The sequence below is a fragment of the Peromyscus californicus genome, unplaced genomic scaffold (genome assembly GCF_007827085.1).
Source record: "Peromyscus californicus insignis strain IS unplaced genomic scaffold, ASM782708v3 Scaffold_10__1_contigs__length_136768540, whole genome shotgun sequence".
Lineage (NCBI taxonomy): Eukaryota > Metazoa > Chordata > Mammalia > Rodentia > Cricetidae > Peromyscus > Peromyscus californicus.
In genome coordinates, this window is record NW_026294391.1 from 58812138 (window position 1) to 58829697 (window position 17560).

Here is a 17560-nt window from a genome sequence, read left to right on the forward strand (position 1 = left end):
TCCAGAGGACCTGGGTTCAGTTCCCAGGATCCACGTGTGTTGTTGGTTGTTTTGGCTCTTTTGGGGGGTCCATTACCCAGCTCCCAAATAAAACACACATGGAGGCTTGCTTATTCTTAATTATGAATGCCCAGCCTTAGCTTGGCTTAGTTTCTAGCCAGCTTTCCTTAACTTAAATTATCCCATCTACCTTTTGCCTCTGGGCTTTTCCCCTTCTCTTATTTCTGAAAATCTTACTTGTACTCCGTGGTTTACAGTGTATCTGGGTGACTGGCCCCTGAGGTCCTCCTCCTTCTCTGGCTCCTAGCTTCCCTCTTCCCAGAGTTCGCCTTCTATATATTCTCTCTGCCTGCCAGTCCCACCCATCCTTTCTCTTGCTATTGGCCATTAGCTCTTTATTAGACCATCAGGTGTTTCAGACAGGCACAGTAACACAGCTTCAGAGAGTTAAATAAATGCAACATAAAAGAATGCAACACACCTTAAAATAATATTCTACAACACACGTGGCAGCTCCCAACCATCTATAACTTCAGTTCCAAGAGATCTAAGGCCTCTTCTGACCTCCACTGGCACTGCATACACGTGGTACACATACATACACTCAGGCACACACGCATACACATACAATTTAAAATAAGGATAGAAAAGAAAAAAAAAGTATTATGGGTTTGGGAAATAGCTCAGTAAGTAAAATGCCTGGCACACAAGGATGAGGGCCTGAGTTCCGATTCCTAGCACCCTTGTAAAAGCTGGCACAGGAGGCATGAATGTGTAACCTTAGCACTGGAGGAGTGGGGACAAGTAGATTCTTGGAGATCATTGGCTGTCCAACCTAGTCAAAAGTTCAGTAAGAGACTCAAAAACTAAGGTGGGGTGTAGCTGGAACTATCTCCAGTCCCGCCCAGACTGGCAGCCACTCAGACTCAAATAAACACATAGACGCTTACATTATTTAAACTGTTTGGCCTCATGGCTCAGGCTTCTTGCTATCCAGATCTAACATCTTAAATTAACCCATTTCTATTAATCTATAAGTTGCCACATGGCTCATGGCTTACCTGTATCTTACATCATGCTTTTCTTCATGGCGGCTGGCAGCGTCTCTCTGCCTCAGCCTTCTTCCACCCAGCATTCTCCTCTCTCCTTATCCCGCCTACACTATCCTTCCTGCCTGACTACTGGCCAATCAGCGTTTTATTTATTGATCAATCATAGAAACATATATTCACAGCATACAGGACATCCCACAGCAGTGGGGAGTGATTAAAGAAGACACACAGAGCCAGGTGGTGGTGGTGCAGAAGCAGGAGGCTCTCTGTGAGTTCGAGGCCAGCCTGGTCTACAGAGGGAGTTCTAGGACAGCCAGGGCTACACAGAGAAACCCTATTTCAAAAAAAACCAAAAACACCCAGTGTTGGCCTTTTGAACCACCTGTGTACCAGCAGACACATGCATACCACACACAAGCATACATACTTACAACATACATAAACATAGAGTGACAAATTAAGTAACATAATCTGCAGGTACAGTCTATTGATCGCCTATTGCTGCCGGAGAGAACCTTACCTAGTCCATATTCTGTGGAGTCTGGGTGATCCTCATCACCGTCTTGGCTGACCTTCTGGAGATGCTGCAGATAGGCATCAGTGTGGAAGCTGGCCATCTCCTCCATGGAGGCCACTTCGGGCTTCACTATCCTAATAATAACAGAGCGAACAGAGGGGAGTGAGTCAGGCCCAGATGCAAGGTGCTGGAAACAGCAGCCAACAGACTGAAGAGAAAAGACAAGTCCCAGCTTCTGGGTCCAGTGAAGTCATAAACACACCATGTCCTCCACTGCATGGCCCAGTCTTCACTTCCTATGATACTGACCCCACTAATAAGAGACAAGAAGACAACTTTGTCCTTTAGTTTTTAGGTAGGGAACAGAACTGAAAAATTATATTTAACTCAAACAGATGCTCATGCATCAAGGTCCCTGGTTTAGCCACACTCACTAACCCAGGGCCAGCAGGATGGCTCAGTGGGTAAGGCACCTGCCATCAAGACTGTCAACCTGAGTTTAATCCCTGGGGCCCATGTTGTAGAGGAGAGAACCGACTACCCCGGCAAGGTGCCCTCGACCTCTGTGTGTGCTCTGTGGCACGCACATCCCCTAATATATATACTTTTTTAAAAATTAAAAGACTCTGGAGGGATGGCTCGGGGGTTAAGAGAACTTGCTGCTTTTGCAGAGGACTGGGGTTCACTGGAGTCACCCAACTCCACCTGGTGACTTACAACCATGCATAACTCCAGTTCCAGATCTGACCCCCTCATCTGACCTCCACAGGTACCAGGCACACATGCACACACACATGCAAGCAAAGCACTCATACACACAAAATAAGTAATCATAAAACCCTATTTTTAAAAGACTGAAATATCAACTTCGCTCTGTGAGTTACATCTCATCAACAAAGCAGCAAAGCCGTTTACATTTGAGTGAGTTTCTGCTTGGACTAGGTAATCCTTTCAGTCAGATGTGTAGTCACTTGTGTTAGTTTCGGGGCCGAGCTTTGCCCCCCCCCCCACCCCTGTGTGTCTATTTTAATAGGCAGCTGGGTTATCACACAGAATTCTGAGCCCGACAACTGGATTCCTTCCCTCACTCTGTACTTACTGCTTCTGTTAACTTCAGGTGAGTTGACTCTTCTGTGCCTCAGCTTTCTCATTTGTAAAATGGGTCAACTTAGTGGACTTATATACAAACCTTCCTGGACAGCTATCATCAATATTAGAGTACAAAGTAGGGAAACTGGGCTGGGAATGGTGCGCAGTTACGCAACAGCTGCCTAACATCTGCACAACACTGCGGAAAAAGGCAGTAGAAAGACAACATGTGAGATATGGTGGCAAATGTCTGTAATCAGAGCACTTGAGAGGCATGAGGATCATGAGTGTGAGGCTAGTCTAGGCTACACAACAAGTTCCACACCAAACTGGGCTCTATAAGACACTGTCTCAAAAAAAAAAAAAAAACCGAGAAGTCAGATGTAGAAAGTATTTATTTATGGGGGTGGTGCTGTATGGGAGCATATGCATGGGGTTTTGCAAGCCTGTCTATGCACAGAGGCCAGAAAAGGATGCCACACATCCTGCTCTCTAACTCCCACCGCTATTCACTTGAGACAGTCTCTCACTGAATCTGAAGCTGGAGTTAGTTACATTGGTGATCAGCAAGCCCCAGCAATTTTTCTGACTCTTGTCTACCCCTGCCAAGACACTGGGGTTACATGTATGTGTGACACAACCCAGCTTTTCCTGTGGATTCTGGGGATTTGAACTTGTGTCCTAGTGCTTGCACAGCAAATGTTCCTACTTCCTGCTTCCTCTCTCCAGTGTCCTCAAACATCAAGTTTCTATTACTTGGTCTCTTCCATTTGTCTCCCAGAGGAAGGACAGAAGGACCAAATGGCTAGAACCTCTCAATCTGCTCCTCGCAGTGAGAAAAGGAGGAAATGAGAGAAGGAAGGAAGCAAGTTACATGGGATGTGGGGCCTCGAACCTGCTGAGTCCCTGTTGTCTCTTCTGGATTCTGCTGCAGGTATGTTCTCCAGCCCTTGCCACCGAACGGGTAGTCAACACACTAGCAGCATGGCATGCATTTCTTAGAAAGGCAGAGCTCAATGAACCACAATTTGTATTCTAATAAGAACGAATACACACGAACACACACACACACACACACATTGGTTTTTCAAGACAGGGTTCCTCTGTGTAACAGCCCTAGCTGTCCCAGAACTCACTTTGTAGACCAGGCTGGCCTCACAGCGATCCGCCTGCCCCTGCTTCCCAAGTGCTGGGATTAAAGGTGTGCACCACCACCACCACCACCACCACCACCACCACCACCGCCTGGCTTAGTATCAATCTTAACAAGATGACTGCCCACTCAAATTGAAGGAGCGCTATTCTAGCCACAAAGAGGTAACCATGTATATTTTCTGAATGGGGAGTAGAGCCATGAGGTTATTGTGAATTAATACAGGTAAGGATATTTAGGCAACTAGTATAACCAAGGTATTTGAAATCTTGTGGTTCAACTTCAAAAGTTAAATATACAGTCAAAAATCAAGGATCCTTGTTTTTTGTTCAAATACACGTCTATACCATGAGAAGTGAAAAAGTTGTCCATTAAAATAAAAATCTCAGGGCCAGTAAGATGGCCCAGCAGGTACCAGCACTTGCTGCCAAGTTTGATGACCTGAGTTCAATCCCAGGACCCACATGGTGGAAGGAGAGAACCAACTCCTGCCAAGTTGTCCTCTGACCTCCACATGTTCACTTCACTGACCAACCCCTCACCATTCAACACCCATCAAAAGAAAGAAATGCAAGGTAATAAAACATTAAGATAAATTATTCCAATTAATTAATTAAAAATTAAAAATTAAAAATATTTTTAAAATGTTTAAAATCAAAATATCAAGAAGCCTGGTGTAATGGCGCATGCCTTTAATCCCAGCCCTCAGGAGGCAGAGGCAGGCGGATCTCTGTGAGTTCAAGGCCAGCCTGGTTTCCCATATCAAGTTCCGGGGCAGCCTGGACTATGTAGAGACCCAGTCTCAGTTTTTTTCACAATCACAGTCATATTGGATTATATCCCGGCCTCTCTGAATGTTCCCTCTTAGAGCACCTTCCCATGTATTTCCCTGAATCCCCAACTAAAGAATGCTGACAGTCTCTCCTTAGGTCTTGCTTTAACATCTTGTTTGCAATAAAAGATTTTCAATGTTAATTTTGTGGGCGGGAACCTAGGCCTTATGGATGTTAGACAAGTGTTCTACCTGCTGAACAATATCCTAGAGCCCTTTACAATTTTTATTTTGAGACAGTCTGGCTAAGTTACAAAGCGTAGCTTTGCCGCTCTTTTGTTCCTGCACCACCTGGCTCAGAAAAGTGTTAAAATCCTTTAAGGAAAGGCCAGTAGTTATCTTGACAAACACAGGAGTTAAGCAATGATAGAAAAACATTCCTAGCTAGGTTTGGTGATGCATACCTTTTGATGGAGGCAGGCTGATCTTAGTAAGTTCAAGGCCAGCCTGGTCAACATAATAGTTCCTAGCCAGACAGAGCTTCGACAGAGACCTTGTCTCAAAACAGCAACAGCAAAACATTCCTAAAGAATGTACACACTGCCTGGTGGTGGTGGAACACGCCTTTAGTTCCAGCACCTGGGAGGCAGAAGCAGGCGGATCTCTGTGAGTTCAAGGCCAACCTGGTCTACAGATAGAATTCCAGGACAGCCAGGGCTACACAGAGAAATCTTGTCTTGAAACACCAAAAATTGAATGTACACACTAAAAATTACTTAACTAAGGAAAAAAATCTGAAAACCTATTATATTGCTTTCTGGGAGGGAAAGGAAACATTAGATGATATAGCCACTCACCGAGTTGGTTAGTCATGAAAAAACCTGATTTGCCACGGGCCAGGTCCATAATAGTTGCATTTATGACATTAAATACAGACTCGGCAATCAACAGAATGCTTAGTTTTGGTTTGTTTGTTTTTGAGAAGCATGTAGCTAGCTCTTAAGTTCTCGATTGTTTTCAACAGATTCCTTGGGTTAAAGTTTGGTGTGATGGTGGAGTAGCATATCTAAAGGTCTCAAGTTGAACCCACATCCTCAAATCCAGCTTTAGAAAACAAATAAAACAAAACCTAAACCAAATATAAAATAACAACTGAACACTTCCCTGCTTAACCCCTCCCCACCCACATCAGATAGATCTAAGCATCTGACAAGTGCTTATTTAGCAACAAAATCCCTTCTTCCAGATAGTGACTGCTTGGGTACCTTTTCCAAGTGTCAATTCTTCAAAACCTTTTCCTGAGTTACAGACATATAACGAACACTCCCATAAAGGCTTTTTTTTTTAAGTACCATTTTTCCCCTGGTTAGTCTCACTACAAGACCGAGTATTTATTAAGGCTATGAACAAACCTGGCTTCATGGGTGACCATGTTCAGAAAGGTCAACATACTTACCTCATTTGTTTATGCAGGGCATATGCTTCGATCAGAGAGTGAACCATACTGGCCTGAAATGTCAGCATAAAAGAAAAAAGGCAGAAGAGTCTCTTCAAGGTTCAATTTACTGAAATCCCATTACCAACGTCCTGCGGGAAGAACTAACAACTGTATCTCTTCTCCCTTCTTTCACTTTAACAGTTGGGATACACTTAAGACAAAACAGATACAAAGTATCAAAATCGCCAAGACGGACGCTTCCAGCCTTACTTAAGGCAAGTGATGGACTACTCTCTCCCAACAGCTTGTGGTCGAGGGCTTCAATGAACCCCTCCTATTAGAAACTACGGTCACCTCTTCACCATTCCTTCCCCCTCCCCCGCCTCCACCCGCACCCATATGTTGGCAGCCCCGCTGCGCTCCCCAAAGGTAACCACTTCCTTCTGCTTCAGCTTGGTGTGCCTGAAACTGCTAGTAAAATTTTTGCTGAAGGTATCCCTCAGTCCAGTTTTCCTAGCTTCCTAATTGTACTCCCCTTTTCACACCCCCACCCCCATCCCCCAAAACGATGGTCTTTCATCCAGACCTCTCTTACCCGTTTGGGGACCTTGGCGAGGGAGTCGCAAATGCTGACATACTCGGGACTATAAATATAAACTGGGGGTAGCGAATGCCCACTATTACTATTGGCCGGTTCCTCTGGCATCTCCATCTCCCACTTCCAACCGTCCCCGAGCCAAAGTCTGGATCCGACAGTTTTCGGACTCAGCCTGGGCTCCGGTTCCTGCTCCTCAGATCGGCCCCAGCGGTGTTCCCTGGTCAACATTCCCTCTTATTTAGATTGCCGGAGACAGTTTGCTTGGTCCCTCGTCCAGTTGCGGGGATGGATGGGCCCTCCCAGACCAGATCCCTTCATTTAATGACCACAGTTCAAAAAAGGGGCTTGACAGATATAAAAGCCCAAATGGCTGCCAGTTGGGATCGATTTTTTCATGGCACAAGCAGCACGGTCAAAACTAACCAGCCTTGTTGCCCTACGGGGCCATTTGAAATGAGGTCAGACCAGCTTCAGAGCATGCTGGGAGATGTAGTTTTAAGGGAGTAAGGTAGCGGAAGAGTCCCAACTAAACTAAAAGCTGTAGTTTCAAGTTTTGGCGCTAAAAGGGAGCCTCAACTCTTTAAGTGTCCAATCTGCAAATATCACCATTTAAATGTTTAACTTTTTAATAACTACATAGGACCCACCACCACCCAGCTACATCAGCTGACTATACAAAGAATGGGCTTTGAGGGGCTGTGGGATTAATGTACCAAATGGTTTGAAAAACTTAAGACAGCAAATTCTGTGCTGCGATTTTAGTTCACTACTTTTCATCACTGTCCATTAAGAGCTAACACTCTCACCAGTAATCCACTGTGACAAACCAGCTATCACCTTCCTGAAACTGGCTGAGATTGTGGAAATTGCAGGGTAGAATCTAACCAAAGAAAAACGTCAGTGTCCTGGAGCTTTCAGGTGATGGAAAGTGCAGAATGTCTCCCCAGTAGTTGGAAAACGAAACTCCCCTCCCCGCTCTCCCTCCCAAATTTCCTTTCATTTGCTTCTGCAGCTAAACAATGGTGAGAGAGGGTTTTAGGTTTTGTGTGCAGGGTGTTAGTGTGTCCTCAGGTAGTGTTGTTTGTTAGTAACACCAGAAGTTTGGGGGTTCTGGATGCCTCCATGATCTAAGCCTAGCTGGTCAGTTCCCAGACCCCCAACACTCACACCTCCTGAACCGACCTACTGAGGCCTCTAAAACAAGCCCACGTATGTAACTTCTTTAAAATTCTAGCTTGCTTTAAACATTTGCATTGTTCATGATAGGCACTTTGGTTATTATCTCACTGAATCCTTCCAACAGTTCCATAAAGGAAGCTGTAATATGCCCACTTTACAGATGTACTGTGAAAAGAAAAAGTCACTCTCTTTTTGAGGATGTGAAGTAGGGAAACAACCCCAAATCAGGTCTCCCTGACAATGAAAATCGAAATACTCCTTTTACTCTATGAATTTGATTCTTCCAGGTTGACTTTGTGCTACACATATGGTCAGTATTCCATTTATTATCTCAATACTTAATATTCTTGCAATATTAGGTGTGTGCATGTGTTCTCCAATTAGAATGGAACTAGTTATGCTTCGTTTGTAGTTTTCCACAGGAACTAGTTCAAAGCACTGTAATCATTCAGTTACTCAAGCATTTCCATCAACTAAGTGTACAGCTTAGCTATGGATTCAAAGATGCAATGTGCTCTCAAGGAATCTGCATTATTATAGAGAAAATAAGACAACTGTAATAGAAACCATATCGATACATAGCCAGATAATAAATGTAAGGTGCTTAACTTACCTAATAAAATAGGCATTGAGTACTTAAGTAATGAGTATTCAATAAATGGTTAAGCAGGACTCTCAGTAGCATTTGAGACTATCTTAGAGGATGTACAAGATTGTTCTTGGTGAGGATGGGAGGGCATGCTGACTGGAAGCAGCAGCTTACATAAAAATACAAAGAACTGGGGTTGGAGAGATGGCTCAGCAGTTCAGAGCACTGGCTGCCCTTCCAGGGCACCCTGGTTCAATTTCCAGCACCCACGTGGCAGCTCACAACTGTCTAACTCCAGTTCCAGGGGATCCAACACCCTCACACAGACATGCATGCAGGCAAAACACCAATGCACATAAAATAAATTATTATTATTATTTTTTTTTTTTTGTTTTTCGAGACAGGGTTTCTCTGTGTAGCTTTGCGCCTTTCCTGGAACTCGCTTTGGAGACCAGGCTGGCCTCGAACTCACAGAGATCCGCCTGGCTCTGCCTCCCGAGTGCTGGGATTAAAGGCGTGCGCCACCACCGCCCGGCTAAATTATTTTTTAAAAATACAAAGAAGTGTGACAGGCAAGATTGCTCAGTGGGTAAAGGGACTCTTTTAACGGAAGGGACCAGATCATGAAAGGCTAACAATTCAAATATTAGGCTAACAAAAAAAAAATACACTTCGTTCTCTTGGAAACGGGGTGGGGAGCATTTTGTAGTGCAGGTGGGGGGTGGGGGGGATAAAAGGGCTCTGAGTCTGCCAGGCAAGTGAGCTAGACTCCAACCCCTTAGAATCCTCAGAAAACTATTCTACAACAACAGTGTGTGAGGAAATGAGTTATTTGAAAGACTGGAAAGTCCAGATAAGGAGTAATGGCCGATTTCAACTAGGCTGGTAGCAGTGGGAAGACAAGGGAGCAGTAGTGTGCAGGGGAGCTCAATAGGAAGCTCTTGCTCCTTGGATAATGGGGGAGAGTGAAGGAGGTGAGAGAGAGAACTGCTGAAAACCTGTAAGAGCGGAAGATCTGGCTAAAGAGAAGACTACCAGTTCCCGTATAAGAGATTAGGGTCTTAGTTCAGTGGCAGAGCGTGTGCTTAGTGTGTGCAGCACCAAAAAAAAAAAAAAATGGCAGTAAGGCGGAAGAAATGGAAGGGTAGGGCAGGGTGGCCTTTGGAGTCGACTGAAGAAATGTTAAAAAGTGTTAAGTCTCATAAAGCAATAGGTCAGCTGGGGGTGGTGGCACACAACTTTAATCCCAGTACCAGGGAGGCAGAGGCAGGCAGATCTTTGTGAATTCAAGGCTGGCCTGACCCTGTCTCAAAAAACCAAATCAAATAAAAATAAAAATAGTGGATCAAACAACTGCATGCTCACACACACACACACACTTTTCCATATTAAAAAAAATAAAGATGAAGTTATAAGTGGCTAAGATAGCCAGGGTAATAAGAGTGAAATAGTTGGATATAACATAACTTCTGGATATAACTTTAACGTTTTCAAAACTAAACTTCTGATTTCCCCTTCCAAGTCCTTTATACCCCTTTCCCATTTTCACACCTGTCCCTGTTGCACAAGCTGGAAACCTAAGAGCTCTCTGTGTCCCTTTCTATTCCTCCACCTGCACATCCAATCCATCAGCAATTTCCATCAGTTCCATCTCTAAGACGAGCCTCTTCTTCTGCACCTGCTTCTCCCCTATACACAGCTACTGCCCTAGACTGGCAACCATCATCTCTGGTCTGAACTTTCTTAAATATCTACCTGGTCTTTCCTTCTACGTACGTGTGTGTGTGTGTGTGTGTGTGTGTGTGTGTGTGTGTGTGTGTGTGTGTGCGCCCTGAAGAGGCTAAGACCAGCTAAGGCACCTGGAAAGGATACTCTCCAACTTGTTGAGCTGCCTGTAGGGTTGTGCAGTGGGCACCAGATTTTCAGGAGCTTTTGTGAGCTGTCACCCATGCTGGGGTGGGCTTTGGTGATGCAGCTTTGAGTCATTTCTGCTCCTGTAAGTAACCTCAATAAAACTCAGTGGCTCATAAAGTTAAACTTCAGTGGTATCCGTACTTTCGTCTGTTGTGGGATCCCTATCTGGGGTGAGTACACTGTGTGTTATATCTGCCCAGGAAAAGTATGTCACACAACAAGGGCACATGTGCATCTCTTCAGGTATAACTTCTCAGGTGCCATTCACTTTTTTTTGAGACATGGTCTCTCACTGGCCTGGAACTTGCTGGTTGGGTAGCAAGCTCCAAGGATCTGCATCCACATCCCCAGCACTGGGATTGTGTCACCATGCCCAGCCTTTTAAGATGTGGGTTCTGAGTGCTGAATTCAGGCAGAACAAGCACTTACCAACTGAGCTGTCTTCCCAGGTCTTTCCTGTTCTTACTGCCCTGCAACCCATCCAATGCAGCATCAGAGTGAATTTCTTTTTAAAAATTCAAAAGCAAATTGGGACTGGGAGATAGCTCAGTCAGTAAAGTGTTTGCTGTACCATCACGACGACCTGAGTTCAGGTCCCCAGCACCCGCATAAAAGCCAGCTGCCTGACATCTCAGTGCTAAGAAGGCAGAGGCAGGCAGATCTCCTTGAGGGCGAGGCCGGTGAGAGAGCTTGTCTGTAAAAATAGGTGGTGGAGAGTGATTGAAGCAGATACCCACTGTTGACCTCTGTCCTCCATACATGCACATGTGTGTGCAAACACACCCGGGGGTGGGGAGAAAGAGGAGAGAGGGGGAGAATGTTTGCATAAACTGGATGTCATTAAGACCTGTCCCATACCATGGTGAGGATCTTCAAGTCCAGAATCGCTCTTTTAGGAAGAGAGAGAATGGAAGGAGAATGAGGCTGTAGGGATGGCCGAAAGGGTGAAATTGTGATACTCTGCTAGTGTAGGCAGGAAATGAGTCTTGCTCTGGGCCTTCACGGCTAGGCAATGGAAGGAAGAGACTGACTGACTGAAGCCCTAAATTCTAAGCTCTAATCAGATGGTAACAGCTGAGCACTCCAGCACAGATGATTCAACTGTGGAGAATGGTGACTTAATGCTCTAGAACTGACAGGGATTCCTGCCGTGCTCTCACAGGGTGACTGGATGCTTGTTTAGGATTAACACAGTTGAAAAACCATTCTCCAAGTCTAATTGGTTAGTACCTAGACTGCCCTGAACTGGGAAGGAGACCTTCTCAAGACACTGGAGTCAGAGGACTCAAGGGAAGAGAAGGGGGTTGAAGCCTGGCTCTGAGCTTTGCCTGGGTGATGGCCCTACATAGTGACTTGACTGGCTTTCTCCTGCTATTGCCAAAGGTGCTGTTCGAACCTGCAGGGTCACAATGGATGGGGCAGTTTCTTTTGTGGGCCTCCCTTGCCTTCCTTTGCTGGCAGAGGCAGGAAGAGGAACACTAAGTATATTAAGCTAGCACTTCCCATCAGCTGCCTTTGCTCAGTTCACAGCCTTTCACTGATGCTTCAACATACTGACCCTTGATTTCCCGTCGTCTCTAACACATTTTCCTTGAAGAACACAGTTGTTATGAATGAGAACTCCAAAGGCAGTTCAAGAGCTCAGATTGCACAACTGTTGACTCCTTAGCTAATTTACCTTGTGCAGTTTGCTTCAACCATCAGTGCCGCAGTCTCCTCACCTACAGTAAGATGGGGGTGTCAACACTACCTGCCTCCACGGTTGACTGGGAGTAAGGTGGTCTATGTATTTGTTTTAGGGACTATTATGTCAACCATTCTTTAGTATGTGTGCCAAGTTTTACCTGTTACCCTAAATTCTCCGATGTAAAGTATTTCTAGCGATTTGAGGACAGGCTCTTGGCTTTGAGGCACAGCCTTAAAAGCAATCTGACTTCTACTAGATACAAGGTGGTCATATCACAGAACACATATGAAAGTGACAGAAAGTGACAGTGATAATTATGCCAGGAAATAAGTACAAACAAGGGTTCTACTGAGCAAACCAAGATCTGCAGTTACTTCAGCTGGATGAAAAGTAAAAACTAAGGGGCTGGGGAGATGGCCTGTCATGTAAGCATGGGGACCTGAGCTTGATCCCCAGCACCCACAGAGAATGCAGGGCGTGGTGCTGGCACGTGCTTGGTATCTAGCTCAGTACTGGCGACCAGTCAGCCTGGTCTAACTGGTGAGTCCTAGATCCAGAGAGAGACTACTACAAGCAAAAGTGGAGGGCTTCTGAGGAGTAACACCCTGGGCTGACCTTTGACCTCCATGTGCATATGCATGAGCCACATGCACCCGACATACACGAGCACACACATAGACACACACTCTGTGAACTATGGCTGCAGGTGACAACTTTGCCACACCAGTTGCCTCCAATTCCTCGGATGTAGTAAAACTCAACTATCGAGGTAGGGGATGTAGAGACATTGTTTGTCATTGCTGGATTAAGTAATCTCTTGTTATAGAAATGGCTGGTGAGTATTTTCAACAATATGATATGAAATATTGATAATACTTAGGAGAACAAACTATTTTAAGTTCTTTCCAGTAGTTTAGAAACATCACTTATAGAGTTGAAATGGAGTAAAAATCTATCTATAATTTTAGTAAACTGTCTAAAGCACTAAACCTGTATTTTTAAACAGGTTTAATAATGTAAGGTATATAAATGTTACTCAAATTTGACCCAGTTGATGAGCATTGAGTATACTATATAACTAAACATACTATGTGAAATGTCATGAATTAGCTTCAATCCCAAAGCATATAGAAGCTTCTGTACAATGATACCAGACATAGTAGATTCTTATTCTTTATTCTAACTTCAAAACATTATGTGCTTTAAAAAAGTTCCAGCATGGTTTTTTCTTCATATTAACACTCTTAAAATGAACAAGATACTTAGCCGGGCGTGGTGACACACACCTTTAATCCCAGCACTTGGGAGGCAGGGGCAGGCGGATCTCTGTGAATTTGAGGCCAGCCTGGTCGACAGAGCGAAATCCAGGACAGCCAGAGCTGTTACACAGAAAAATTGTATAAGAGAGAGAGAGAGAGAGAGAGAGAGAGAGAGAGAGAGAGAGAGAGAGAGAGGGAGGAGAGAGGAGAGAGAGGAGAGAGAGGAGAGAGAGAAAGGAGAGGAGAGGAGAGAAGAGAAGAAAAGAAAGAAAAAGAAAAAGATTTTTAAAAAGGAACAATATACCAGTGGTGCTTTCTGAAAAGTTACTTTAGAAATGAAATGCCATTGACCGGGCATTACACTGACAGACATTACACTGACAGACATTACATTGACAGTCACTAACTCCAGAGAAATGCAGGCATCAGAGTCAATTCAAAAAAAGAGGTTCAGAAAGGAGTGGGTGTGCTTCCTGTGACGGGATACACTTACAGGTTGTGAAAAGACAAACAAGTTGCAGAACAGGTTGTATGTTCTCCTCAAAAGTGACCAGATCACCATGCACTCGGAAAGCTACTTGCTGTGTGTTCCCATGGCTGGGGAGAGGAGAGGGAGGACCAACCATGGCTGGTGAGAGGGGAGGGAGGACCATGGCTGGTGAGAGGGGAGGGAGGACCATGGCTGGTGAGAGGGGAGGGAGGACCATGGCTGGTGAGAGGGGAGGGAGGACCATGGCTGGTGAGAGGGAAAGGCAGACCATGGCTGGTGAGAGGGGAGAGAGGACCATGGCTGGTGAGAGGGGAGGGAGGACCATGGCTGGTGAGAGGGGAGGGAGGCCCATGGCTGCTGAGAGGGGAGGGAGGACCATGGCTGGTGAGAGGGGAGGGAGGACCATGGCTGGTGAGAGGGAACGGAGGACCATGGCTGGTCAGAGGGGAGGGAGGACCATGGCTGGTCAGAGGGTAGGTGGACCATGGCTGGTGAGAGGGGAGGGAGGACCATGGCTGGTGAGAGGGGAGGGAGGACCATGGCTGGTGAGAGGGGGAGGGAGGACCATGGCTGGTGAGAGGGAAGGGAGGACCATGGCTGGTGAGAGGGGAGGGAGGACCATGGCTGGTGAGAGGGGAGGGAGGACCATGGCTGGTGAGAGGGGAGGTGGACCATGGCTGGTGAGAGGGGAGGGAGGCCCATGGCTGGTGAGAGGTGAGGGAGGACCATGGCTGGTGAGAGGGGAGGGAGGACCATGGCTGGTGAGAGGGGAGGGAGGTTCATGGCTGGTGAGAGGGAAAGGCAGACCATGGCTGGTGAGAGGGGAGGGAGGACCATGGCTGGTGAGAGGGGAGGGAGGACCATGGCTGGTGAGAGGGAAAGGCAGACCATGGCTGGTGAGAGGGGAGGGAGGACCATGGCTGGTGAGAGGGGAGGGAGGACCATGGCTGGTGAGAGGGAAGGGAGGATCATGGCTGGTGAGAGGGGAGGGAGGACCATGGCTGGTGAGAGGGGAGGGAGGTTCATGGCTGGTGAGAGGGAAAGGCAGACCATGGCTGGTGAGAGGGGAGGGAGGCCCATGGCTGGTGAGAGGGGAGGGAGGCCCATGGCTGGTGAGAGGGGAGGGAGGACCATGGCTGGTGAGAGGGGAGGGAGGACCATGGCTGGTGAGAGGGGAGGGAGGACCATGGCTGGTGAGAGTGGAGAGTAGACCATGGCTGGTGTGAGGGAAAGGCAGACTGCCTGCCCTTGGCTTCTACCACTGGTTTGCTAGCTTACTGTCTTAACCAGTGTGCTTGGAAGACTGTCCCTGGTTCTGCGACTGTTTTGAGCTTGCTAGCCCCATGGTACTCATTACTGTTCTAGGAGAAAACCCTTAAAGATCTGAGGGAAAGAGGAGTTGAGTGGGGAATTATCTGGGTAGAAACAAGGGAAATCAGGAGAAGCCTCTACTAAGCCAGGCTACCTATACATGGAACCAGGAATGGGACAGAAAGTATATTTCTGCTATTTGTGTGTCAGCCTGAGGCCAGCTGCAGGGCTCTCTCTGTCTGTCTGTCTGTCTGTCTGTCTGTCTGTCTGTCTCTCTCTCTCTCTCTCTCTCTCTCTCTCTCTCTCTCTCTCACTCACTCACACACACACACACACACACACACACACACACACACACACACACACACTACCTGCTTTCAAATGTTTCTGAGACAGGGTCTCATACCCAGGCTTGCCTGGAGCTGGCTATGTAGCCCAGGCTGGCTTTGAACCCACCATCCTCTCTCGTTCTCAGATTAGCAGTGAGTATGACCAGGCTTGGTTTGCAATATTATCTACATGTTTATTCAATCCATTCAATATAGAGACAGACACATACATCCAAAACACTTACAATTATTTAACCATTACAAACACACACAGATATGTATAATAATAGATGTTTGGCCACAGACACCAAGATTAGAGGATGTAAGTACTAGAATTGAGAAGTAAAGGCAAACAAAAATTGAAGACTAGATGTGGGAAGAAGAGAGGAGGGAGCTGAGAAGGGGTGCTTGGGTGTGTTGGGGAGTGACTAGGTGAGATGGAGAACAGAAGTACAGGAAGGGGGTGCTCAGTAGAGCAGCCACAGAGCAGACTGTTGGACTTCTCTTTGCTCAGGACAGGCAAGGATTTCGTGTCCAAGGCTGTCCGCAAGCAGCCGACCTCTGGTGGTCTCTTACCTCCCCATGTGTAAAGCACCACCTACATAACGTCTCTCCTTTCCCTTCCTCTCGGAAATTGGGCTCCTGCCTCCATTTCTCTGGGTTAGTCTATGTGTTCTCAAATTATGTGCCTGGTAGCATCTGTCCTCATAAGATGTGATTTCAAGTGTTAACACAGAAATCCTTAAACTTACCTGTGAGCTTACATTTTTTAATATTTCACCACAGAGTAGGCACCATGGGCAGATACAGAAAGAACAGCAAAAGCAAAATACTTCTACAAAGAAACTATTTCACCACTCAGAACGAAGCAACCTTTGAGTGAAGAAGGAAGCCATGATCTGGTGCTGGTTTTTCTGTAAAGGCACTTAAAGTAGACATTTCCAATTTACAACAGCATAAAATCCAGAAACTTAGCATCTACTCTCTTGAAATAATGGCCCAATCAAGACCCACCACTCACACACACACAAAGAAAGAAAAAGAAAGAAAGAAGGGAGAAGAAAACAGAGCTTCAGAATAACTTAGTAATGCTGCTCCCCACAGGAGTTAGAAAACTAAGCTGCTAACAGCTCCTACAGAGTAAAACCACATGCAGACTTTTATGAACCATGAAAGAAGTAGGGACAGTGATTGTCCGCCGGGTGAACCTTCACACCGGAAGTGAGTCTCCAAGTCAGGGTTCTTTTCTTCAAAAGTGGTGAGATATCAGCCAAGTTCTCTCTTCTTGGGAGGGACGGGCAGGAAAAGGGCATGGGGAGTGGTCAGGTGTTAACATTTCAGTTCCATGCACAATCAACCAAGCCAGGGACCAGATGGCGAAAGGATCCCAGCAGCCAGAAGCCGCTGCCCTCACTGCATGGCACAGAGGCTGTGTGGCAGAAACTCCTGCACGTAGGTGGCAGCTGCCTTGGAGAGGTAGGTCATGGTGCCAAATCTGCCACTGGGTGCGCTGTCGTAGAGAAGAGTACAGATGCCAGATGCAGGATCCTTTGCCAACATGACATCATCTGCACCGAGGGTTTTCTATTTGGTTTTAGAAGACGGGAAAACACAGTGGGAAGGAAAGGTTATCAGTCCTACTTAGTCAAACTCTGATTAGTGTACCTCAGAGCTTCCTTCCCATCGCCAGGTCTTGGGCTGTTTGAGCAGAAGGGGACCAGGCTAATGAAGGATGGATATGAATGTCTACACATGGCATTTGTCACTAGAGCTCTAAGTTATTTTAATTACTATTTAGAATTTTCTACTATATTTTTGAAAATTAAATATCAATTAAAATTGATTAAATGATTCGTGTATGTTAGTAACAGAAATAATGTTAGCACTTGGAGATAACCCTAGTGGAACTACATTGGGACCTCCATCTTCTAGTCCTACTGATTTTGGCTTGTATTCCTTCATATTACATTTGGTTTTCTTTCTTTCTAAACCACCTTAATTCAAAAAGACTGCAAACATTCCAAATCTAGAGTCTATGCCTAAAATGGATATTTTCTCGTATGTGGACTGATAACATTCCAGAGCATTTAAAACTAGGACTGTTTAGAAAATCTTGGATACTTTTCGTCTTCTCTCATAGTGGCTAAGAGAAGGAAACATCTGTTGTATGTCTTGGGTCTCAT

At 45.9% G+C, this 17560-nt stretch overlaps 2 protein-coding genes and 1 long non-coding RNA gene across 9 annotated transcripts in view; 1 reads left to right on the top strand and 2 right to left on the bottom strand.

The window, feature by feature from the left end:
• Positions 1-6609, top strand: part of LOC128107816 (uncharacterized) — a 72660-nt gene extending 66051 nt beyond the window's left edge. For both annotated transcript variants that reach the window (XR_008217221.1, XR_008217219.1), the window contains 2 exons: positions 3440-3592; positions 6057-6609. This is a non-coding gene — a long non-coding RNA (uncharacterized LOC128107816). The remainder of the gene's footprint in view (positions 1-3439; positions 3593-6056) is intronic.
• Positions 1-8721, bottom strand: part of Hdac8 (histone deacetylase 8) — a 225718-nt gene extending 216997 nt beyond the window's left edge. The window contains exons 1-3 of one of the 3 annotated variants that reach the window (XM_052734157.1): positions 6617-8721; positions 6040-6092; positions 1573-1703 (exon numbers count right to left, since the gene is read on the bottom strand). In XM_052734157.1, coding sequence (XP_052590117.1) covers positions 1573-1703; positions 6040-6092; positions 6617-6847 — 415 coding nt within the window. In that variant the 5' untranslated portion in view covers positions 6848-8721. The remainder of the gene's footprint in view (positions 1-1572; positions 1704-6039; positions 6093-6616) is intronic. The other 2 variants (XM_052734147.1, XM_052734141.1) reach the window with 2 other exon arrangements.
• A 6825-nt stretch (positions 8722-15546) lies between these two features.
• The window catches only part of Phka1 (phosphorylase kinase regulatory subunit alpha 1), a 124757-nt gene continuing 122743 nt past the window's right edge, over positions 15547-17560 (bottom strand). For all 4 annotated transcript variants that reach the window (XM_052734218.1, XM_052734212.1, XM_052734215.1 and 1 more), the window contains one exon: positions 15547-16961. In XM_052734218.1, coding sequence (XP_052590178.1) covers positions 16788-16961 — 174 coding nt within the window. In that variant the 3' untranslated portion in view covers positions 15547-16787. The remainder of the gene's footprint in view (positions 16962-17560) is intronic.